The sequence below is a fragment of the Pelophylax lessonae genome, assembly GCF_965119305.1.
Source record: "Pelophylax lessonae genome assembly, chromosome: 1".
NCBI lineage: Eukaryota > Metazoa > Chordata > Amphibia > Anura > Ranidae > Pelophylax > Pelophylax lessonae.
The window spans coordinates 537,152,178-537,179,064 of record NC_138768.1 but is presented as its reverse complement, the minus strand read 5'-3'; the positions used below and the strand labels follow the sequence as shown (position 1 = coordinate 537,179,064).

The following is a 26,887-nucleotide window of genomic DNA, read 5'->3' as shown; positions in this document are numbered from 1 at the left end:
AAAAATAGAACCAGGGATGCTCACCACCATCCAGTCTAGTGAACTGGGGGGTTTGTGCTCCCAAAAATATTGCTTACCATACGGTCACATAGAGACCGGGGAGCCTTAGCAACCCAAATACCAAATCAAAACAATAAACATTAGGGGTGCCACATGGATACCATGGGTCACCCCTGGAAGAGGTTGCAAAAGGAGGCTCAACTCAGGTTAAGAAGGCAAAAAACACTTTATTGAAAAATAAAGATTATTAAAAAAAAAAAAAAAAGTACATTTGCGGTTTACACACACTTCAAGCAGCAATTCTAATGGTTTGGTTTTGGCTGCAACTCCTATAGCACTATACTAGCAATTCATACTGAGTTATATAGCAGTTAAAATGTTTATGGAGATAAGGCTTGAAAAATATGAAATCATATAAAAATCAATTGGCATAGATCACTGTTTCAGCACATGACATTACATGTCTGAATTTATTCTTGAGATGTACATGTTTATAAGCATTTTATTTTATATGGCGACCTACAAGACCAGGTTCACTGGACATGATTCCAATAATCATGTTACTTGTTGCAGAAAGAACTGCTTTATTTGACACAAGTGAGGATTATGGTCTATTAGTCTCTGTTTCCTGCCAACATGTTGCATAACGATAACAGTCAATCACTTTATATACACAGACCTACTGCACAGAGGTTTGCAATCCATTACACCAATTTTCAGAGGCAAGGTTAGTCCTAAAGGGAAAGACTTATTTATTGTCCAAATTTTGGGAGCTCCTTCGTGCAATCATTGTTTTTCGTCATACTAACAAATGTGTCAGTGGCTTAGTAGCTAGCCAGTGATGTCTCGGGGAAAACTCTCAGCTAGATTCCCTAGACATCCGAGCAGTCTTTAGTTTCAAGTGAATGCTAATAAAAAGAGTGATGGATTTACACGGGCTTCTTGAAAGATAGATGCATACAACCTCAGAAAATGAGAGCTGTTATTCTTTTCTTTCTCTCTCTTCCCAAAGCCCAGGAGCAGTGCTTTATTTTGGGATTTCTGTCATTCTAGGTATTTTGGAAATATTTGCTGTGTCTCAGGGGATTGTGGGAATAAGAGGAGTTTTCAGCAACTCATTTCTAGCCATGTCTAAAAAGGGAAAACTACATGCAACTGTAAGTAACAATATACTTTATGTAAATATTGCTTTCATTATATCACGCATTTGTCTTTTTAATTACACTGTTGAATAACTGTTTACTTAGGCATTTTTTTTTTCTAGAAGGTAAATCAACATCCATCTTTTTATAAACATGAAAAGTTAAATAGGTTCAAAAAATGATCTAGAATTTTTTCTAGGTTTTGTTTAGCAATTTTTTTTTTTTTTTTTTTTCTTATCATTTGAATGCATGTTCACTTTTAATTTCCAGGAAAAGAGAACTTACCAGGTACAGTATAAGTAGGATTTATTAGTGTATACCTTTGCATCCAACTCTATATAAAAGTGAACGTAAACCCTCCTATCATTTTCAGCCAAGAAAGCTGCCATCTTGGCCTCTGTTTAATCCTCAACCGCCATGATGCTGCACATGTGATCAGTTATGATACCAGCCATTGGATGGTTTGACAGTTTGGTTGAGAGCACAACCAATGTGAGTGTTTCATTTCCAACATGCACCGGAAATGTAACTGTTTTTTGAAACTGTTAAATGGATGGGTTTACTTCCGCTTTAAATGAAATGTTATTGTTGGCCAGTGGAAAGAATATAAAAGTGTATTTAGTTATTTCATTACTTTAAATTAATATTTAAATTAAAAGGACCCTAGTGTGTATCCCTTCAAACCTGAGTGAAGCAATCTTCATCTGACTCATTGGCCTAAAAAAGTTCCAGGGTAGCACACACCTTTTTTAGCTTCATGTTTAATTAAGTAGCTACAATTACTGTAAATTGAGCCATGGCCCAAGGATTGACCACATTGACCAGTCACTTCCACAAGAGTTGTTGTCTTTCTTCTGCTCTGTTAGATGAAATGCTACAGAAATTCTCTTTAAGCTGGCCTAAAAGAGTGTTTTTTTCTTTGTTCAGTCAGTGGACAGAATGAAAAAAAAAATGAACTGATTACTCCATCCCCGTTGGGACATTGTATTTTGGATAGCAGGATTTGCCATGATTAGAATACATTGATCAGCAGCTACAAAAATTTTCCAGCATATGCCTTTTACAGAAGTCAATAAAATGATCAATTTCTGTTGATTGAAATTACCACACTGTTTGAAAATCTGAACCAGCCAAATTGTGATCAGTGTACAGCCAGCTTTACACTTACACTTCAAAATGTCCCACAGCATTCATGACCACATTCATGTGAAAATGTGACAAAAGAGGAAGTTAAAATTATCCTTCTAGACCCATTTCCATTGTCAGGCCCTCATTTGGATAGGCTAAACATTTTTGACAAATACCCTACATTTTACAACAGTGAATGTGCATGTAAGGGGATGAAGAATAGAGATGGGCCGAACACTCCCCTGTTCGGCAAACAGCAGAACTCCTGAACAGGGGAAATGTTCTAACCTGCATGACGAACCCCTTTGAAGTCTTTGGGAGCTGAACAGGAAAAATCAAAAGTGCCCATTTTGAAGGCTTGTGTACAAGTAACTGGACTTAAATGGGGTATGAGGGTCTGGGTAAAAAAAAAAAAATGTAAAACAATTGTTTTTTCAGGATAAGTGATTTAAATTATGCTTAAAGTGCAACAATAAAAATGAAAAATTACTTTAAAGATAGTGCCTGGGGGACTCCTTAATGTGCCTGTAAGGTGGTGCATCTGTAGCATGCATAAAACATGCTACAACAAAAATGACATTTCTAAAGAAAAAAAAAAAAAGATTCAAATCCCATTTAAAATGACCCACAGTTACAATTGCCAGAAACCAGCTATTGAAAACATTAGTAAAAAAAAAAGACATGGGGTCCCCCCAAAATCCATACCAGACCCTTATCTGGGCATGCAGCCTGGCAGGTCAGGAAAGGGGGGGGATGAGCAAGCGCCCCCCCCTTTTCTGAACCATACCAGGCCACATTCCCTCAACATGGGGGGGATGGGTGCTTCTGGACAAGGGCCTCTTCCTGACAAACCTGGGCTGTGGTTGTTGTGGTTTGCAGACGGGGGGCTTCTTGGAATCTAGAAGCCCCCTTTAACAAGAAGGCTCCCAGATCCCAGCCCCCCCCCCCCCCCCCCGTGTGAATGGGTATCGGGTACATAATACCCCTACCCATTCATCAAAAAAGTGTACAAAAAGTAATAAACACAACAGACAGTTTTAGACAAATCCTTTATTTAAAAAATTGGCGTCACAGACTGGTGCATGCTGGACATGTGATGTCAGAAGGGGGCAGTGCCACCGAGTGACATAGCCAAGCGGCCTAACCCCTTACCTATATTAGAAATGTCAAAGCACAGAGCGGGCATATGGCGGGAAGCCTCCCAGGAGGTGAGAGAATTGAAAAAAAATATATATTTTTCGGGTCTGGTAGGTGGAGTGATTGACAATGTATTTACATCAAGGAACACTATTTTTTATTTTTTAATAAAGGATTTGTCAAAACCTGTCTCTTGTGTTTATTACTTTTTGACACTTTTTTGGTGAATTGGTAGGGGTACGATGTACCCGATACCCATTCACATGGGGGGGGGTGGGATCTGGTGGGCCCCCTTGCTTACATATTCCCCAAAAGCCCACCACCCACAGACCCCAACAACCACAGTCCAGGGTTGTCGGTAAGGGGCCCTTGTCCCCATCAACATGCACCCACCCCCCATGTTGAGGGCATGGCCTAGTATGGTTCAGGGCAGGTGTTTGCTCATTCCCCCCTTTTCTGACCTGCCAGGATGCATGCCAGGATAAGGGTCTGGTATGGATTTTTGGGGGGCCCCACGCCATTTTTTTTCTACATTTTGGCGTCGGGTTCCCCTCCAAATCCATACCAGATCAAAAGGGCTTTGTATGGACTGGGGGGGACCCCATGCCCTTTTATGTTTTTTTTTTTGTTTTGTTTTTTGTTTTTACCGCCACTTTTTTCTTATTTTTCAGCTGTCAGCGGGGAAACCCATTGAAAGCTGAGGACTTATCAGTTGTTAAGGACGTTGCGGCCTTAACAACCAGCTTTCACTGCTCCCTGATTGGGCAAAGCTTTGCCCAATCAGGGCACAGAATGCACTGTGCAGTGCCCTGTAATGCGCTCAGTGAATTGCAGGGTGTTCATCCCGAACACCCGGAGAACACCGTGCAAATTTGGGTCATGAAAGGTAATGAAGGATCATAAGCCTTAATATCAAAGTTTATACAAGGGTATGATTTATCTTAGTCATGGTATTGGTTCAACTGCTAGAAAAACCTTATGAAAGGGCTTCAGTTGTTGTCTTGTACATGGAGTAATACCTTCATAAGCACATCATGCAATGTTTAAAAGCACCTTTGGAAACATGGATACCTGGGAAAGGCTGAAATAAAAAGTTTTCAAAGATGAAAAAGCCTTAAAGCCATTTTAGATCTAACTATTTTTTTTTTAATTATTTATATACTGTAGCCTAAAAGGTAGATCTTCATATAGAGAACTGTATATGAGGAAATCTTGATTTCAATGCACACATTCTGAATGATGAGGCTTGTTATGTAAAAACAAAGAGTACAATTTTTTCTTATATTTTTCCAACTTTATTGGTTTATGGATTTCAGATGACATACCTATACACTTTTATCTCTCTTAGATTCCTCTGTACATACAGCCGAAGCATATTATCTCAACTATTTGATTTCAGTCTCAACTTTGATGAAAAGAGGCAGTCATTTGTTTGCCATATCTTATGTAAAGATTCCAAGCAATATTAAGAAATGTTAAAAAAAAATCAGTATTAGAAGTACAAACTGTGCTACCTTTAGCTTATTCAGTAAGGCAGGTCAAAAAACAGGAGGAATACGTATAGTGCTGTAACATACTGTATAGTAAGCAATAAACATTCTGTTTACTGTAGTCAAGTCAGAGAAGATCACTAGTTGGTCAGTTCCAAAAACAAGTGAAACTGTTTCCATTAATGTATTTGACTAAAAAACCAACTCTAACACTTAAAGTTGAACTCCAGCCTTACATTCAGTTTTGCACAGTTGTACTTGCTCCTCCCTGTACTGGAATTGCTTACACCGATTTCACAGTCTGCATTAGAAGCTGCCACATGTCAGGTAGATCCCACCTAATTTCCTGGCTGAACGATGTCCAGCATCGTCTAGTCCTTTTCTATGAAGCCTTATAGTCCCTGGCCCATTCCTTTATTTCAGTGGATTTAATTTATTTTCATACTGGAGACTCAGCATCATATTTGGGCTGGATAGAGAAAAAATTAAGCATAAAAAACTTCAGATCTAACACTTCACCTGCTCCTGTTTTATTAACTTAACTTTTAACCTAACCCAAAAAATAAACTTTAACCAGCTCTGGACTGGAAGGATTTGCCCCTTAATGACCAGGCATTACTGCAGGAATGACTGCAGGAATGACTGCATTACTTTAACGGAAAATTGCGTGGTCATGCGATGATGTCCTTTTTCTCACAAATAGATCTTTTTTTTGGTGGTATTTGATCATCTCTGCAATTTTTATTTTTTAAGGCTATAAACAAAAAAAGAGCGACGATTCTGGAAAAAAAAAAAAAAAAACCCCAATATATTTCACATTCTGCTATTTAACATTCCCCCCCAAAAAATGTGAAAAATCAACATTTTTCATCCTTTTAGACCAATTTGCATTCTGCTACATATTTTTAGTAACAAAAAATCAAAATAAGTGGATTTTGATTGGTTTGCGCAAAAGTTATTGTGTCTACAAACTAGGGGAAAGATTTATGTCAATTTTTTTTATTTATTTCTTTTTACTAGTAATGGCGGTGATATGTGATTTTTAGCAGGACTGCGACATTGCTGAGGACAGATTGGACCCCCAACTGACATTTTGACACTTTTGGGGGGACCAGTGTCATTACTACAGTAATCAGTGCTAAAAAATATGCAGTGTTACTGTAATAATGACACTGGCAGGGAAGGGGTTAACACAGGGTTGATCAAAGGGTTAAGTGTGAGCCTAGGGGAGTGTTTTCTAACTGTATGGAAGATAGGCTTGTGAAATGACCACAGAGACCTGTGATCTTATATAGAAGGATTACAGGTGCTCTGTGATCATTTCAGAGAGAAGAACGGTCAGCTGTGTTTGCAATAGTTGACCATCTTTCTGTTTCAGCGGGAAGCAATCATGGGTGCCCAGCTGCAATCACAGCCTCCAGCCCCGTAGATTGGCATCCCTGCTTTAGTGGGGGAGAAATCGCGCCGGCGCGTGCTCGCCCCCCAGCACCACACGCGCGACTGATGTAGAGCTACGTCGGTTTGCGCAGGAGAGCCAGCCTGCCGCAGTAAAACTGCGTCGGGCAGTCGGGAACCGGTTAACACTTAACCTGAAACTAACACCTAATCTTTCCCTAACCTTAAGTCTAATTTTAACACTTAAAATTATTCCTTAAATCTTAAACTAAACCAAGTATTTAAAACCCTAAATGTAACACTTTACCTTAAAGCTGAACTACAGGAAAAAAACAATATTCTGACAGTTGTTCTGTAAAAAAAACAATTATCTATAATGACTGTGGTCCCATATCTGGCTGCTGCTTCATTCAGTAAAACTCTTAGGTTCCTTTCACATGGGTATCAACCGTTTACTCACATTTTTTCAAAGAAAAAAACGGATTCAGTTTACATCAGTTTTACATCAGTTTTTAGTTCTGTTTACATCTTTTTTTTTAGATCCACTCACGTCTTTAACAACCATGACTTATCCTACTGGGATTCCCCACTGACAGCAGAATGCAAACAGAATATAAACAAAAGTTCTGTCAGTGGAAAAAAGTACAAGACGTGGGATCCAATCCATACCAGGCCATGCGGCTCTGAATTTTAAGAGGAACGGAGGTAAACAGATGCTCTTAGCCCAAAGATCCCCAAACTTTCTAAAGAAAGGGTCAGTTTACAATCCTTCAGACTTTAGGGGGGCCAGACTGTGGCCAGTGGGAGTAAACAATGTCCGATTTCCGGTATTAGGGGAGAAATAGTTGGAGTTGGTGTCGTTGGGAGGATTAGTGTCCCATTTTTGTTGTCAGTGGCAAGAATATTGCCTCAAGGGTCGGATAAAAGCAAGAAAAAGGGTCACAGTTTGGAGACCCCTGCGTAAGCCCATAGAGATGCATTGCTATCCATTTTTCATCTCCCAACAGATGGATGAAAAGGGAATAGACAGACAGTTCAGCCTTAAGCCTTTGATATTTTATTGTTACTGTTAACTTGTATTGGTACGTAGACAGGCCCTGAAGTACAATCCCCATACAAAGTGAAACTTTAGTGAGTAAATAACAAAGTATCTTAAATCCAATGATAGACAGGCACTATAAATATCTATCTTCCTGCAGCTCTCAAGAAAAAAAGGGTTTTGGGAAAGTCTACCAAATCTATTAGAAATACAAGCAATAAGAGAGCGGAGAATGCAAATGGCAGCAAGGTATGCCAAATGAAAGAATCAGAGAGAGATGTGTGTACAATTGCATTAGACTGTATATGTGGCAGCTACTGGGTTGTCCACACGTTCATAGTGACTCTCCAGTCATGGCCAGTGGCAGGGTCAGAGCTGTAAACAGTCCAGGATTGTCAAAGTCAGTACTTTCTAGGTCTGCAGGGCACTGCATATATCATCTATTTTGAGTGTACCAGCATCTCTCTTTGATTCTTGCATTTGCCATACCTTACTGTCATTTGTGCTGCCATTTGTGTTTCTTCTTAATACTCATCCCTTTTAAGTGATTTCAGTGAAGACAGTGCACACAGGCAGTGGCCATCTTTGCCATGAAGGTTGTTAAAAACAGTTGCCTCTGGCGGCATCTGCCTCCGGCACAGCCTGGTCTGTAGCGAATGCATGCCTTACCCTGTTTTGCATTGTTGCTTCTAACTTTGCACCTTTTTAGTAAACAGGTCACAGTTGCTCCTTCTAAACAGTCACATGTGTATGCTGTTAAAGGTTTTTATTACAAACCATGAAAGATTGGCTTGTATATGTAATACATTACTGAAGATACACCACTTCAGCATTCGTGATAATGGCAAAATTTGTTTCAGGAGTCAAGGATGGCAGCAATCTTTGTTTAAGGGCCTTTCTAAATGTGGCTATCTGTTTATAAATTATTTTAGGCAGAGAAGATTTATGTATGGATATTCATTCTCTGTTTTTTCTTGAATTTATAAGAGTTGGGTCATCTGGTGCCGCACTAAGAAATGTAGTAGTGAGCTGCATGAGAGTAAGGACACTGGAGCGCAAGTGTTTGCAAAATAGAAGGATAAATTATTAGGGCTCATTTATACTTGTGGCTGTCATTGGCACTTCTGTCATACTCTCTGGGATGCTTGCTTTAACCCTTGAAAGCCTACAGCACTGCATTGCAATTGTGTGGATTAAACTTAGATATGGGTCATTTGTGGCCCACTCCTATTCACTTGAATGGGTCACTTCCAGCTGAATGTGAATTGTGGTATAATTTTTGCCACTGCCGCAAGGCATAAAGTCTCAGCCATGTTAGGTTAATGGGGGTGTTCAGAGGAAGATTAAAAGTAGATCAACCAACTGTTTTTAGCACAAAAAGGCAATAGGAGGACGAGAACAAAGTCACTCCAACCAACAGAAAACAGTTAAATACAGCAGCAGTCAGGCACAAAAATGCACATGGTGGTGACAGGCACGTAGTGACAGTGTACAGACATATTCAAGTGCTGTATAAGAGCAATTTTTCAAAAATATAGCAAAGGAAAGTGCACACGGTGCATATGCATGCCAGGGGAGGCGCAAAGACGTGCCGCCAACCCCTATCTGTGGGCACCTTACACAGCACCTTGGAGAGGCGGGTCCTGATACAGCAAAGATTTATAGGCAACATAGCTGGCAACAAATAAAAAGCATTGTGAAATCAAAGGGGGAGGTGGGAAGACACGGGGGGGGGAGAAATGGAGGAAGGGACAGTAATTACCAGAAAGGAGGAGAAGGGGGAAAAAGAGGGGAAAGGAAAGAGAAGGCCAAGACGTGGACACCAGGCACATACCCAACGAAGGCCGAACAGTCCACCACAGCTCAGCCAATGGCCTGCAGGTACGCATCCGTACATGTAAAATGCACCCAAGGCCGCCAGCGGCCCCTTGTGAGTTCTTCAGCGTTTTTCAACGTTGCAGTCAGTTCCTCCATACGGTGGGTTTCCACTATCTTGGAGAACCATAATTTCCGAGTGGGGGGTTGCGTCTGTCTCCACATGGCCGGGGTGCATGCCTTCGCTGCATTGACACGGGCGCGGCGGCGCCATCTTGGAGGCCGCATGGCCGGACGGAGCAGGGGGGTGCCGGAGGAAGTACGAAGAGATATCAGGTCCCCGAGAGAGCGCCGGAGACCCCAGGGGTTGAGCACTGCTGGGCATGGAGAGCAGGGGGAATATCGCTGGCTGAAAAGGGCTAGATCACCGGGACAGGTCACGGAGCTTCACTAAGTGTATCCTCACAGCGCCATCGCTAAACCACGCCCTACAAATCTATTTTTTTAAAATGACCTTGTTAATATTTTTTGGCAATAACATGGTGGGGGCAGATTTCTGCCAGTCACGGGCTGTGTCACGGCCCTCCAGTCTATGTCTTAGAATAAGAGGGAGATGATGCCACCATGAGAATAAGAGGGAGGTGAAGCCACTATTAATCAGATGCAATATCCCACCCCCATTGTGTTTAGCTGGTTAGTAGGCATGGAGGAGGAAGAAGAGAGTGGGCTGTCATTTACCACTGTGTATACGCCCATACGTATGTGTGACTCTATAGGACTGGGCTGCTTAAATGCGAGAGGGAGGAAATCCTTAGCCTAGAAAATACACGGGGCATGTGCACTAGCTGCCAGCACTGCTCTGTAAAATCCCCAACTGCAGTGGGGACATGGACAGAAGGGGGGGGGATAGAGGACAGCAGGATCAAGCAGCTTGAAATGAATCCCATAGTGACTATGAACAACATGTTATACAGCATTTATTGATAGTTTTTAATGATGCGGGTTTAATGACACTTTAATTGGAGTCCGGACTGTCATCTTCACCAAGCTGTTACCTGGTTTTAGCAAGAATGTATTTGCATTCAGAATCTAAATTTAGACTACTAAGAGGTCCATTAAAAAAGAAAATGTGGTTATAGCCATAACAAAAAGCATGGCAGTGAGCTTTACAAATATGCATAGCACTCTGCTGGCTTTGGGAGTCCAAAATCGATTGAGCACAATTAAAAAAGTAAAAGTGCAGTGTAAAAAATAAAAATATGCCCAACATTCATTGTTGCTGGTTTATTTTTTACTGCAAATTAAACAGCAAGCATCTGTTTAACTAATTCATTTTTATGTTGGTATTTGAAATTTCATATACCAGTTCATCAGGCACAGTACTTAAATAGCATGATATTTTTCATGCCTCAAGTGATTTAGAAGCTTACATCATGTCAAAAACCTTGATTCTTTTAGCTGGCATGCAACTTCTGATAGCAATCACGATGTCATGTCCAATTAATAACATACACCATTGCAGCCTTGCATTGTAATCAGAACCTAATTAAAAGGCTCAAATAATGTTTTGTCTTAAACTGCCTTCATTCCACAAAGGCAGTAAACATTGCTGTTCTCCAACAGTGAGCTGTGAATGTGTAAACCTCATGGGTAGGATTAGTAATGGACAGGTGGCTGCAGAATCCATAGTAAGAAGCCTACTGCATGGCTGTTGCCTTAAGAAAACAAATACATGATTTATAGTGACATCAAGTGATATAGAATATATGGAGGATTTAACTAGTATAAAATCAGCAAATACTTTAATGTTTTTCCTGCTGTTAATCAGCATGCTTTGCAAAATTCCTCTCTGTATTATAAACATTGCTCAGCTTTACTCAAGACTGTGAACCCCAAGGGTGTTTCTTTATTCTATTTAGAACTGAATCCATGCTGCATACAAGGAAAACTTAACTTTTACTATACATTTGCATAACCAGTCAACTATTTTTTTTTAAAAAACAAAAGTCCTGCTTTTGTCTTTGTTATAAAGCTATTCACCCAACCAAAAACCTAATGTACTGTATCCATTAAGAAGAACTATGCACCACAAATCTGCTCTCCCTGTCCAGCGAAGAAGCCCATATTGACCTCTGAGATCCTTGCAATAAAAATAAGTTTATGGAACCTTCAATGAAGTAAATCCAAAGGGTGCAAAGTGATACCTACCCTTTTAAAATTTGTATTGCCGGAGAATTAATTAGGAAGCACCACATCCCTTAGTAATCGTCAAAAAGTAGCAAGGGAATTGTTTTGGGACTTTAAGCCCCGGTTCACACTAGGGCGACCTGTGAGGCGACCTGGTCGCCTCACAGGTCGCCGCAGGTCGCCTCCCATAGGGAAGCTACGGACCCGTTCTAATAGGAGCGACACAAGTCGCTCCGACCTAGAAAAAGGGTCCGGAGCTTCTTTGGGGCGACCAGGAGGCGACCGCCATAGACTTCAATGTTATGAAGTCTGTGGCGGCCGCTCCGAGGTCGCGGCGCGCTGCTCGCACCGCGATCTCGGAGGTCGCCCCTGAAAGTAGCGTCGCGCCAGTGTGAACCGGCGCTAATTTCCTCCAGGGGGAATTCCTGCCTCAAAGAGGAGGAGGAAGTCTCCCTGGAAGAGTTTTTATCCTTATCGTACATAACTTTGAACATGAGCTTACGGGCAAATGCCTACCCTTATGTGGGGTACACACTATAAGAAATTCGGGAGAAAAATCGTCCAATTTCCTTGTTGTTTCATAGCAAATCGGAACCGATGAACACAAATTCATACGAAAATTCTCATACGACAAAGACTTTTTTTTTGTTGTTTATTGTTTCTGATCATGCGCAGTCTTTCTTTTCTGATTTTTCTTATACAAAAATCGTACGAAACCAGTACACATTAAAGAGAAAATGTTTTTTTTTTTCCATACGAGAATTTTCGTACGAAATATCTGAATCGGCTGTGAAAAGTTGTGTACCCACAATGCGAAAATCGTAAGAAAATTCTTAGGACGAAAACGTTCGCCTGATTTTCTTATCGTGTGTACTAACCTTTAGTCGGGACGTTTATAATTTAAAAGTTAGAAATGGCTGACAGGTTCACTTTGAAAAGCAAGCTAATTTATATGACTGAAGGAAATTAGAATGCAGTCACATGGTTTACAAAATGAGAAAAAAAACAATGTAGGAACACTGTTATGTGTTCTATAGAAAACAAATATTTTTATTATAATAATAATAATAATATATGATTGGTCACTAGTAGAATTACCTGTCAACAGAATGGACAACAATAAGGAAGCAATTATATCAAATAAAAGCATATGTGTTTCTTTTGTTACAGCTATGGTGAAATGTTTTAAATGTACTGTATATAAGCAGTTTCCCGGGACGAGATCATCTAGAGCCCAGGCTGAACACGACAAACTGCTGCCCCCTCCCACCCAAGATGTATGAGCATTATGTGTCAGGAAAATTCCCCCCACAATAACACTGAGCACTAATCTGCATGCTTACCCCCTAAGCATAAATCCCCCCCCCCCCCAGTACATATCTTCTCCTCTGCTTAAATCCCCCCTCTCAGCAAAAGCTTCCCCATCCCTCAAATCCCCACAGCTCAAAAGTCACCCCTCCTAGCACAAAAATACTCTACCCATAAAATTCCCCCTTGTAGTACACATCATCTCCCCCCCATCCACCCTCCCAACACAAATCCCCCTAGATCACCACTCTTAGCACCCCCTCCATATTTCACCTCCTAGATCAATACTATACACAAATCCCTCCCCCAGTCTCCTTATGGCACCCCCCCACCCACCTTACATGATACTACAGTGCCATTGGGCAGCCGCCCCCTCCTGCCCACCCCTTGTCCCGGCCCTGTATATTAGCATAATGTAGGCACCACAAATGTGTAAGCAAAATGAGAATGAATAAAAAGGGAACATTTTTTATTTTTTTTTTATCTGATGTTGATGCTTTTCAGGAGATGGGTATTAATGGGTTAATGTAGAGTAAACAGTTATAACAGGAGTAGTGTATCTCACTATTCATATTTATACTTTACATACTTTTCATTTTTCTTGGCCTTCCTAATATACCTAATGCCACGTGACCCCCATCCTTATCCCTGTTACCCTGCAGAGCAGTGCAGAGAGACTCTCTCCTTTTCACTGCTTTTTTTTTTTTTGCTGGGGTGGAGTACTCCAGAGCACACCAGATGGAAGAGTTACAAGGGGCATGGCAAATCCTGCATTCAAAAAAAAAAAAAAAAACAAGCCTATTTATCCAATGATTTATTGTGATTATCCTGTGATTTATTTAGAGTGATTTATTAATTAGCCCTGAAGTGCTGAAGTGACTGGTGGAAGAAGCACCACAACAGATCTAAAAGCTATAGCAAATTTGCATTGGGGAGCTGTCATTAGTACATGGTAACTGGCAGGTACACACGTATTGGCCGATCAGCAGGCATCATTCATCATGACTGATGTGGATCAGAATCTATCAGATTCTGGAAAGGGAGTCCCCACATACTGCCTCCCAAGGTGAATGAGTAAGGGGTACATGGTACCCCTACTCATTGCCAAAAAAGATGTAACCTGGAAATAAAGGCACCTAAATATTTGACAAGTCATTTATTTAAAAAAATAAAAATCCCCCCAAAAATTTCTTATCACCTCAGATCACCCAGAGCACACAACCAATCCCAACAGTACCACTAACCGATTGACAGTTCCCCAAACTGTCATCAGCAATGTTAAGGAAGGGGCAGGCGTAGTGGTGCCATCAGTGATGCCACTGCTATTCCAGCCCCTTTGCTTATGTGGCTGGTGAACTCCTGCCATGTAAGGCAACAGGCTGTGACAAAACAGTTCCTAGGGATGCAGCGGGTGCAATCATTCGCTACTTCCTTAGGAACCAGCGCAAGCTGAAAACTGTCAGATATTGAAGTGGTAAGAATACTGCCACCGAACAAGGGGCTGGATAGGCAAAAGTTTGGCTTTGTCTGAATGCCCAAACAGCCAAAGTTCCGTATAAACCTTGGCCGGAACCATCTGCTTTTCCTTACTTATTACTCATCATGAGCCACTGATTTGTTGAAATGAATCCCAACTCCCCAGAGCCAGTCAATGTAACGTACACACGCAATTACTTATTGATGGTTTGCTGCTGCTATTTCAGCCTCTCCAGAATTGCCAATATTGATTTCCAGCATGTGGGGTGTCATATACCAAGTGGTTGGCAGGCAACTTGTGTTTTTACTGCATTTCTGCTGGATGGACACTTACAGGGTATGACCACATAAAAGGACCACACATTCTTCTGGCCTGATGCATGACCTCCCAGGAGCCAGAGTACTTAATCAGAAACTGCTAGACTACCAGATTTAGGACATGTGCTAGGCAAGGTATGTGTGTGAATTGCCCCTGCTAAAGGGTGGCCAGCAGATTGGTGCTGTTGTCAAACACCACCTTGCCTAGTACAAGATGGCATGGGGTCAGCCACCTCTGAGCATGGCCCTGGAAAGCTGTCATGATCTCTGGCTTGGTGTGTATCAGGTATATCACCTGCAGAACAACATGGCAGCATTTTAAGGAGTTGGTGGATGGGGCCATTATTAAGCAGGGGATACAGGCTTATGTGCTATCACCAACACAAGGTACAAGACATGGGACAGCACCACCATCTCCAGCATTGTGCTTCTCCTGCATTTTTCCCAACATCCAGTAATTTGACCAAGTGTGCCATAAAGTTTGTGACATGGATACATTACATTTCACATACTGAAGAAGGGCAGGGTATAGCCTTCTGGGCTAAATAATGAATGCTGGGTATATGCCACTGCGGGGTAACACAGTCTATAATCTTGTAGAAAGGGGAGCTTGAATGGGACCATTTGCAAAGCCAGCACTTTTACCCAGGTACCAAGGTATTGATGAGATGCTGGGCATTGGAGTAATTTGGACATTTTCTTTCTTTTATATGTATGTGTAACACTTAAACACCATACATAGAGGTATAAAACATATATATATATATATATATATATATATATATATATACAGTATCTCACAAAAGTGAGTACACCCCTCACATTTTTGTAAATATATTATTATATCTTTTCATGTGACAACACTGAAGAAATGACACTTTGCTACAATGTAAAGTAGTGAGTGTACAGCTTGTTTAACAGTGTAAATTTACTGTCCCCTCAAAAAAACTGAACACACAGCCATTAATATCTAAACCACTGATAACAAAAAGTGAGTACACCCCTAAGTGAAAATGTACAAATTGAGCCCAATTAGCCATTTTCCCTCAACGTGTCATGTGACTCGTTAGTGTTACAAGGTCTCAGGTGTGAAAGGGGAGCAGGTGTGTTAAACTTGGTGTTATCACTCTCACTCTCTCATACTGGTGACTGGAAGTTCCACATGGCACCTCATGGCAAAGAACTCTCAGAGGATCTGAAAAAAAAGAGTTGTTGCTCTACATAAAGATGACCTAGGTTATAAAAATATTGTCAAGACCCTGAAACGGAGCTGCAGCATGGTGGCCAAGACCATACAGCGGTTGAACAGGAAAGGTTCCACTCAGAACAGGCCTCGCCATGGTCGACCAAAGAAGTTGAGTGCACGTTCTCAACATCATATCCAGAGGTTGTCTTTGGGAAATACATGTATGAGTGCTGCCAGCATTGCTGCAGAGGTTGAAGGGGTGGGGGGGTCAGCCTGTCTGAGCTCAAACCATTCGTCACACACTGCATCAAATTGGGCTGCATGGTTGTCGTCCCAGAAGGAAACCTCTTTGCTGAAGACAAGCAGACTAAGGACATGGGTTACTGGTACCATGTCCTGTGGTCTAATAAGACCAAGATAAACCTATTTGGTTCAGATGGTGTAAAGCGTGTGTGGCGGCAACCAGGTGAGGAGTACAAAGACAAGCGTGTCTTGCCTACAGCCTAAGCATGGTGGTGGGATTGTCATGGTCTGGGGCTGCATGAGTGCTGCCAAACTAGGGAGCTACAGTTTATTAAGGGAACCATGAATGCCAACATGTACTGTGACATACTGAACCAGAGCATGATCCCCTCCCTTCGGAGACTGGAGTGCAGGGCTGTATTCCAACATGATAACGACCCCAAACACACCTCCAAGATGACCACTGCCTTGCTAAAGAAACTGAGGGTAAAGGTGATGGACTAGCCAAGAATGTCTCCAGACCTAAACCCTATTGAGCATCTGTGGGGTATCCTCAAATGGAAGGTGGAGGAGCGCAAGGTCTCTAACATCCACCAGCTCAGTGATGTCGTCATGGAGGAGTAGAAGAGGACTCCAGTGGCAACCTCTGAAGCTCTGGTGAACTCCATTCCTAAGAGGGTTAAGGTAGTGCTGGAAAATAATGGTGGCCACACAAAATATTGACACTTTGGGCCCAATTTGGACATTTTTACTTAGGGGTGTACTCACTTTTGTTGTCAGCAGTTTACACATTAATAAGCAGGATAGGAGTTGGCACATCGCACATACCTATATAGCATCAAGGGGTATGCAGTTCATGTATAGTCATTAGTCTGGTGTAGTTGATGGCTGAAATAGATGACACTTGGAAATAAAAACAAAAAGGTTTAGACATTAATGGCTGTGAGTTATTTTGAGGGTACACTCACTACTAGGGTTGAGCGAACCCAGACTGTATTGTTCGGGTTCGTACCGGACTTTTGGGTATTCTGTACCCGGACCCGAACCCAAACATTTCACTCTATGTTTGGGTACTGTCCGTTGTTCGGTAAGGTTATTTCATGTTTTGGCGCAGTTTTAGTGGCGCGGTTTCAACAGGTGCAAGCCAGCCAATCAGCAAGCGTTTAACTAGTGTGCCCTAGAAGCCATCACAGCCATGCCTACCAATGGCATGGCTGTGATTGGCCAGTGCAGCATGTGACCCAGAGTCTATATAAGCTGGAGTCACATAGTGCCGCACGTCACTCTACTCTAACTATACAAGGGAGAGGTTCCTGATGCTGCTGAGGGAGAGATAGGAGATTACTGTAGGGTCAGGCTGGAGATTGCTTTGAGGGAAAGCTTAGGAAGAATCTTCTTTAATCAGACAGCGATCTACATTGAATTGATTGTGTGGGGGGTGCAGTGTGTAATCTTTTTGCCCGGAGTGAGAGATAGGAGATTACTGTAGGGTCAGGCTGGAGATTGCTTTGAGGGAAAGCATAGGAAGAATCTTTTTAATCAGACAGCGATCTACATTGATTTGATTGTGTGGGGGTGCAGTGCACAATCTTTTTGCCCGGAGGGAGAGATAGGAGATTACTTTAGGGTCAGGCTGGAGATTGCTTTGAGGGAAATAATAGGAAGAATCTTCTTTAATCAGACAGCGATCTACATTGATTGTATTGTGTGGGGGTGCAGTGCACGATCTTTATGCCCTGACCTGAGCCCAGTGAGGAGGAGAAAGGAGAAAAAAAACTTTTATCAGTCTGTTAGGTGGGCGGCGTGGTGCTGCACATTTGATGCAAGCTCAGTACATATGTGTCTGCTTAATCTGCATTTAAAAAAGAAAAAAAAATGTTTCCTTCATATTTAACTTTGACATGCAGTATTTAGACAGACACTGCTTTTCTAACCTGCTCTTCAAAAAGCACCAATGTAAGGGGAAAATAATTATTTTTCAGTATTTAGGGAAAAAAAGTTATTTTTTAGTTTTTCATTCAAATGGTTTTTTTTTTTTTATTCAATAGCGGAATAGAACAACAACAGTATCCAAGCTGTTAGGCGTGCGGTGTGTACCGGCCATTTCCTGCAAGCTCAGTGCATATGTGTCTGCTTAATCTGCATTTTAAAAAGAAAAATACTTTTTTTCCTTCATATTTTACTGTGACTTACAGCGTTTAGACACTGCATTTCAAATCTGCTATTCAACAAGCACGAATTATTTTTCAGATTTTCATTCATATGTTACAGTGCGATACACCCATTGCATACTGTTGTTGTATTCCGCTTTGCAATAAAAACCCATTTAGGAGAAAAAAAAGTTAATTGCGGCCTAGGCTGCATATGTTACAGTGAGATACATCCATTGCATACTGTTGTGTTGCGCATTGTAATAAAAAACCATTAAGGGGAAAAAAAAGTTAATTGCGGCCTAGGCTGCATATGTAACAGTGAGATACACCCATTGCATACTGTTGTGTTGCGCATTGCAATAAAAACCCATTTAGGGGAAAAAAAAGTTAATTGCGGCCCTGTCTGCATATGGTACAGTGAGATACACCTATTGCATACTGTTGTATTCCGCTTTGCAATACAAACCCATTTAGGGGGGGAAAAAAAGTTAATTGTGGCCCTGTCTGTATATGGTACAGTGAGATACACCCATTGCATACTGTTTTATTCAGCTTTGCAATAAAAACCCATTTAGGGGATGAAAAGTTAATTGCAGCCCTGTCTGTTATGTTACAGTGAGATACACCCATTGCATACTGTTGTATTCTGCTTTGCAATACAAACCCATTTAGGGGAAAAAAAATAAATCGCGGCCTAGTCTGCACATTTTACTGTGAGATACACCCTTTCTATACTGTTGTTCTATTCCGCTATTCAGTAAACACCCATTTAGGGAAAAATATTAAATTGCGGCCTAGTCTGTATCTGTACATGTGAGATACACCCATTGTATACTGTTGTTCTATTCCGCTATTCAATAAACACCCATTTAGGGAAAAAATATTACATTGCGGCCTAGTCTGCATATGTTACTGTGAGATGCACCCTTTGGATACTGTTGTTTTATTCTGCTATTCAATAAACACCAATTTAGGGAAGAAATATTAAATTTGCAGCCTATTCTGCATATGTTACAGTGCAACAAGGCACACAGGTCTCGCATGGAGGCCCAGTTACTGGTGGTGAAGTGGTGCTGTTCCGCAGAGCGACTCATGAGTGCGTGCTGCAGCTGAAACTCCACTATGGCCTGCTGCTGCTCGCACAGTCTGGCCAGCATTGCAAGGTGGAGTTCCACCTTGTGGGCACGTCACATATGAGGCAGTGAGCGGGAAGGCCGAAGTTACGCTGCAGCGCTGACAGACGAGCAGCAGCAGGGTGAGAATGCAGAAAATGCGCACAGACAGCCCGCACTTTCTGCAGCAGCTCTGACATATCGGGGTAAATTCTAAGGAACCTCTGCACCACCAAATTCAGCACATGCGCCAGGCAAGGGATGTGTGTCAAACCGGCTAGGCCCAGAGCTGCTACGAGATTTCGCCCATTATCGTACACCACCAGGCTGGGCTTGAGGCTCACTGGCACCAACCACTCATCGGTCTGCTGTTCAATGCCCCTCCACAACTCCTGCGCGGTGTGTGGTTTTTCCCCCAAACAGGCAAGTTTTAAAACTGCTTGCTGTCGTTTACCCCTGGCTGTGCTGAAGTTGGTGGTGAAGGTGTTACGCTGACCGGATAAAGAGGCGGTAGAGGATGAGGAAGCGGAGTAGGAGGAGTTAGGAACAGGAGGCAAACTGAAGCGCACTGCAATCCTCGGTGGTGGAAGGACATGCGCCAAACTGCTATCTGCCTCAGGCCCAGCCGCCACTGCATTTACCCAGTGTGTTGTTAGGGAGATATAACGTCCCTGACCATGCTTACTGGTCCACGTATCTGTAGTTAGCTGGACCTTGCCACAGATGGTGTTGCGCAGTGCACACCTGATTTTGTCACCCACTTGGTTGTGCAGGGAAGGAATGGCTTGCCTGGAAAAGTAGTGGCGATTGGGACAGCCACCGCCATAAGGCTTTTAAAACTCTGCGTCTCCACCAGACGGAATGACAACATTTCAAAGGCCAGGAATTTTGAAATGCTGGCCTTTTAGGGCCAGGGATCGAGGGGGGGTAGGAGGGGTACTTCCTCTTCCTCTCCAGCGTTTGGGAGATAGAAACCTGAACGCTTCCACGGGACATTGTGGAGATGGTTGTTGGTGACCCAGGTGGTGGTGTTGGTGGCAGATCCTCTGTTTGCGGGGTGGCAGGTGCTGGTCTCACTACAAAGGAGGATGAAGAGGCCGAGACTGCAGCAGAAGAGGAAGCAGGAGGAGCCAGAGACCTTTCTTGGTTTTTGAGGTGTCTACTCCACTGCAGCTCGTGCTTTGCACTTAGATGCCTGGTCATGCAGGTTGTGTTCAGGTTGAGAAAGTTTATGCCTCACTTCAGGCTCTGATTGCACAGCGTGCAAACCACTCGTGTCCTGTCATCAGCACATTGTCTGAAGAACTGCCACGCTAGGGAACTCCTTTGAGCTGGCTTTGGTGTGCTCGGTCCCTTGCTGCATTGGGCAGTAGCAGGCATAGTGTCTAGGGCATGGCCGCTCTGCTTTTGCACCCTGCTCCCTCTTCTGCTGTGCTGGTGGCTCTGTGCGACCACCGCCTCTTCCTCCAAACTACTCAGGTCACCTGCATGACGTTCATTCCATGTGGGGTTGAGAACCTCATTGTCCTCAACATCATCTTCCACGCAGTCTTCACCCCTGCAACCCTTGTCGCTCTCCACAATTCGGAATTCCGCAGCAGTTGGCACCTGTGTTTCGTCATCATCCGAGACGTGCTGCGATGGTCCTCCCATGTACTCATCTTGAGACATAAGTGGTTGGGCATCGGTGCACTCAATATCTTCCACTTCTGGGGCAGGGCTAGGTGGTTTGCCATGGGAAACCATGCTAACATAGTCATCAAAAAGAAGAAGAGACTGCTGCATGACTTGGGGCTCAGACTGCTTGGCTGATTTGCAAGGGGGTGAGGTGAAAGATTTATGGACATCGGCTGCAGGTGCCAACTCTGACCTTTCAGCAGAAGACTGGGTGGGAGACAATGTGAAGGAACTGGAGGCACTGTCAGCAACCCAATCTACTATCGCCTGCACTTGTTCTGGCCTCAACATTTGTAGAGGTGCATTAGGCCCTGCCAAATACCGCTGTAAGGTTCTGTCGCCTACTCGCAGCTGAGAAAGGTGTTTCACTTGTGCGTGTAGCTGGCACAGATCGACCACGTCCTCTCCTTGCAACAGGAGCTCCACCAGCAGCACAACGACCCAGCACTAACATGGTGGAGCAGTATGTGTGCACACGCCTAGACGTACTGAATGACGGGTCTGCCCCCTTCAACTTCTGGCTCTCCAAATTAGGCACATGGCCTGAGCTTGCCCTTTACGCCTTGGAGGTGCTGTCCTGCCCTGCAGCCAGTGTATTATCTGAACATGTATTTAGCACGGCTGGGGACGTTATCACAGAAAAGCGCAGCCGCCTGTCCATAGCCAATGTGGACAAGCTCACATTCATTAAAATGAACCAGGCATGGATCCCACAGGACTTGTTCATACCTTGTGCAGAATAGACATGTATACCGTCCTTGACCAGCCATTGTTGTATTTTTGATCTTTCTCACTCTTTTTGGGGTGTACCCTAATTTAAAAAGAAATAAAATTAAAAACAAAAACCAGTGTTGGCTACCTCGTCCTCCTCCACCGCCGTTTCCACCTACACCACCACATCCACCCGACCTCAACCTCCTACTCCATATGGGCCTCGTCCACCTCCTCCACTGCCGCCGCCGCTTCCACCTACCCCGCCATATCCACCGCCACCTCAACCTCCTACTCCATATGTGCCTTGTCCTCCTCCTACATCATTCAAGATTATTTTTTTTTATTTTTATGATATTTTAAGTTATTTTCCTATCCACATTTGTTTGCAGAGCACTTGCCATGCTCTTAAGATGAGTTTGCTGCCATTTGCAGCCCTCTAGCCCTTTCCATGTTTGTTTTAGAGGCATTTTAGTGTTCAAAAGTTTGGGCATCCATTGACTTCAATGGGGTTCGGGATTGGGGAAAAGTTCGGTTTAAGTCCGGTTCACGAACCCTGACTTTTTTTTCCAAGTTCGGTCGAACCCGTCGAACCCGGACATCCAGGTGTTCGCTCAACTCTACTCACTACTTTACATTTTAGCAAAGTGTCATTTTTTTCAGTGCTATCAATTGAAAAGATATAATAAAATAATACATTTTAAAATTGTGAGGGGTATACTCCCTTTTGTGAGATACTGTATATGCATACCAACTCTCCAATCCCTCAACCTAGTTTAAATGTTAATAATCCATTAACCCTTAGTACATACACCATATCCTATTAAGTGTTGGAAATAAAACAATTAACATCCATCTCTACATTCAACCCCCTAGGTGTTATTGTACCCAGTTGGTAAATCCATTTTGATTAATTTTGACAAATAGCCCTTGACATATGTGATCCCCTCCAATGTTTGTTTACTCTATCTTTGCCACAGAATTTGAGCTGCCTTGGGTCCCTGTTGTGATATATTCTAATATGGTTAGATACGCTGTAGTGTGTTTTATGTATGGTGTTTAAGTGTGAACATGTGATATATATATATGTATATATCAAACAGGGGTAAAACAGATATTAAGATATAATTAGCCATTGCAATAACATAATGCACCACTAGATGGTGATAAGCCATACCAAGAGTAGATTTAGGAACTATAATTATATTAATTATTATTATTTTAATCACTATTAAACCACACACATATTTCTTTTATTTAGAGTTAATTTTGATTTATATATTATATGTTTAATCTGGAACTGGAATATATGCGAATGATAGCCATATGTAGTTGTAATCATAAAGAGATTTTAATAGGGGTGTACCAAAATGGCGGATGGCATAAAGATGGCATGGAGAATTTCCTTATCTAATAAAATCAGTGCTGTGATTTGGGATCTGGATACATTGACTGTGCTTGTATATGAGGACATACACAATTCAATATATGTCCACAGTGATGTGTGTCTTTGAAGCTTGTTTATAGTTCCTGTGAGGGAAGGTTTGTATTACATGCAGGGGTTCACCCACTATACAGGTGGGATAAATGAATTCCACGCTAGGATGTGTGTAACAAGGCTGCAGCCTATCTCACTTATTCCAGCATATGGGATATGAAATTGAATATAAGAAAGAGGGATAGGTTGCACTGCATGAAACGTGTATGAAAAATGTGTCAATATATAAATCAATATAATGAGGTGCTATTTCCTTAAAACCATGCGTACATAAAGGCATATGAACTATCCTTTCACACATCCAGTCCCTGTCCAAAGCTTGCTGCCTCAACCTCCGCAACATCTCCAAGATACGCCCCTTTCTAACCAACGACACCACAAAGCTTCTAATCCACTCCCAGGTCATCTCTTGTCTCGATTACTGCAACTCCCTTCTCATTGTCTTACCTTTAAATAGGCTATCCCCCCTTCAGTCCATCATGAATGCTGCTGCCAGGCCCATCCACCTAACAAACCACTCTGTGTCTGCTACCCCTCTTTGCCAATCCCTTCATTGGCTGCCACTCAACCTACAAATTAAATTCAAGTTACTAACCATAACTTACAAAGCCATCCATAACTTGGCAACCAGCTACATCACTAACCTGGTCTCAAAATACCAACCAGATCGTTCTCTTCACTCCTTCCAGGACCTCCTGTTCTCTAGCTTTCTTGTCACCTCTTCCCATGCTCGCCTCCAGGACTTCTCCCAAGCCTCTCCCATCCTCTGGAATGCTTTACCCCAATCTGTCCAACTATCTGCTACATTTTACACTTTCAGACGATCCCTGAAAACGCATCTCTTCAGAGAAGCCTATCTGGCAACCACCTAACAACTGTACTTTTATTTTCTCCATCAGCCCAACCCTCAACCCCCACAGTTATTACCTCTTGTATCTCTTGACCCTCCCTCTTAGATTGTAATCTCTAATGAGCAGGGCCCTCTGATTCCTACTGTATTAAAGTGTATTGTATTTGTACTGTCTACCCTCAAGTTGTAAAGCGCTGCGTAAACTGTTGGCGCTAAATAAATCCTATATAATAATAATAACTAACTCCAACACACTGTGTGATATGAAATGATGCAAAAATTTCTCTCAGTGCAAAAAAGGTGGAAAAAAATGCCATACACAGATTATCACATAGATGTATAAATAAATATAAAGTGATCTCAATGCAAAAAAAGTTGCAAAACAATGCAATACACAGATTATCACATAGATGTCTAAATTAATATAATAATATAATCCAAAAATTCATAAGTCCATATAGGATGATAAAGTGATAAGTGCAAAAACAGTGCAAAAACAGTCTCTGGTGGTGAAATGCAGAGGTGAATCCACTCGTGCTCCCCCTCTCACCAGAGGATTGAACCCCTACAGGGGTAACTGACACCAACAGATAACCAGAAAAATGGTATGTCTCCAGCTCTACCTCAAAATGCCGGGTCACTGGGGGCTCCCATCACAGAGTATATAGATGAAAAGAGGCATCTTATAGTGTAATTCCGTATATAAAATAAATGTATTAATACAAATTAATACACTTACAAAGAAACAATGAGTACAAGCCGTATGTCAAAAGCTGTCCACCTGTATGATGTATGAGGAATGCAATGCGTTCCATGGACCCGAAGCGTGAGGCTGGAAGTGACACAATGACGCTCTACACGTTTTGTCAGTGACATCATCAGGAGAGCTTCATCTGCTTCCATCCTATGATATTTATACTGTGCGGTTGCCCAGCAACAATGGTAACCATGAAAATACATTGGCGACCATGGCCAAAGGATGACAGAGCCAGCCAATCAGAGGGTCACGGTCCCCAGTAACATCCGGGGTCATAATGTACCTAAAATATAATACACGACAAACTGCTATAGGTTAATGTGGAATTGATTGAACTACAAAAGTTATATAGAAAAAAAAAAAAAAAAAAAAATATATATATATATATATATATATGTATATGTATATATGTGTATATATACTGGGCAACTTAGCACTATACAAATGTTGCATGCACTAAATAGCCTCTATACAAATTATTCTATACATACAAACATACAAAACAAAAAGCACTTTCACCCCCTTCCTGCCCAGACCAATTTTAAACTTTCAGTGCTCAATGGCATCTATAGGAAATGTTGGTCAGCTTGACGTGGCACTGCTCACGAACCATAAGTGATAGGGACACCAAACTTGGGGAGCACTGAGAGGAGACCCAGGACTACAACATATCCATACATTTTACAAGTGGGGTATGCCTGTACACTACACTGAATGCACCAATTTGTCTGAACTCACTATCCACTAGCCACCTGCCTAATCCCCATTATCACACACCATCCACTAACTACCTGCCTAATCTCTATTGTCACACACTATACATGGCTGCCATGTAAGCAGCAGCCTTATATAGTATGGGGAATGGACTTAGCCCCTGAGCAAGGATTGGCCAAAGCCTCATAGCTCTGACAGTACATTGTGCTGTGATTGGCCAAAGCATACAGGTCAGGTGCATGCTTTGGCCAATAATCAGCAATCAATGCATTGCAAGAGCACACTGCATTAACCGCTTGCTGACCACCGCACGAACATATACTGCGGCGGTCAGCCCCTCACAGGCAGAGTGACGTATCGGTACGTCACTAGCCTGGGAGGGTCTGGGGAGCGAGCGTGCGCCGCCGGTCGCGGACCCCCCCGCGCGTGTGACCGGCGGACCCGATGTCCGCTGGTCACTCGGCGATCGGCGGGGGAGAGGGAGAAAGGCAGTCAGCTTGTGTAAACAAGCTGCCTGTCAGTTCTCCCTGTGTAGAAACACTTATCATACGGTTCTACTATGTAGAACCGTTGATCAGTGTAACTACACCTCAAGCCACAGCCAATCACAGTTAGAATCACGCCCCTAGGGACACACACAGCCCCTCCCTCTCAAATAAAGTTAACCCCTTCACTGCCAGTGTATTTTTACAGTAACAGTGCATATATATAGCACTGATTACTGTAGAAATGTCACTGGTAACCCCAAAAGTGTCAAAAATGTCAGTCAAGGGTCCGATCTGTCCACTGCAATGTCGCAGTACCGCAAAAAAAATCGCAGATCGCCGCCATTACGCGTTAAAAAAAAAAAACAACAAAAATTACAAAAATCTTTCCCTTTGTTAGTAAACGCGATAACTTTTGCGCAAACCAATCAAAATACGCTTTTTGCGATTTTTTTTACCAAACATATGTAGCATAAAACAAATTGGCCGAAAATTTTTAAAAATTTTGATTTTTACTTTTTTTTTGGGGGGAATTTCATATAAAAAATGTGAAAAATATTGTTATTTTTGCAAAATTGACGCTCTTTTTTTGTTTATAGCGCGTGATTAAAAAATCGCACAGGTGATCAAATACCGCCAAAAGAAAGCTCTGTTTGTTGGAAAAAAAGGACATCAAGTTTGTTTAGGTACAGCATCGCACGACCGCGCAATTGTCCGTTAAAGTCACGCAGTACCGAATCGCGAAATACCCCCTGGTCGGAATGGGGGTAAAATCTTCCGGGGCTTAAGTGGTTAAGGGGCACTCATCCGCAGGCAAACTTCCTGCCGAGTGCCTCATTTGTTCGTGTGTTCAGCAAACACACGAACAGCTGATATTCGAGTCGAACTTACGTTCAACTCGAAACACAGAGCCCATCACTAGTTTGGAGCAGGTTTGGGTTGGGCTTTTGGTTTTAAACATGTCCAATGATTTAAGTTTTTTTTTTAATAAAGGTTGATTGTTTATTATGTGAATGGGGGTTTTATCACATCTATTTCTGTCATCTTTTTTCTCTCACTCGTCCCC

General features: G+C 42.4%; 1 protein-coding gene across 1 annotated transcript in view; it reads left to right on the top strand.

Moving 5' to 3' along the window:
• Positions 1-26,887, top strand: part of FGF5 (fibroblast growth factor 5) — a 132,766-nt gene that overhangs the window by 50,525 nt on the left and 55,354 nt on the right. The window contains exon 2 of the mRNA XM_082257783.1: positions 1,054-1,157. Within this exon, the coding sequence (XP_082113909.1) occupies positions 1,054-1,157 (104 nt within the window). The remainder of the gene's footprint in view (positions 1-1,053; positions 1,158-26,887) is intronic.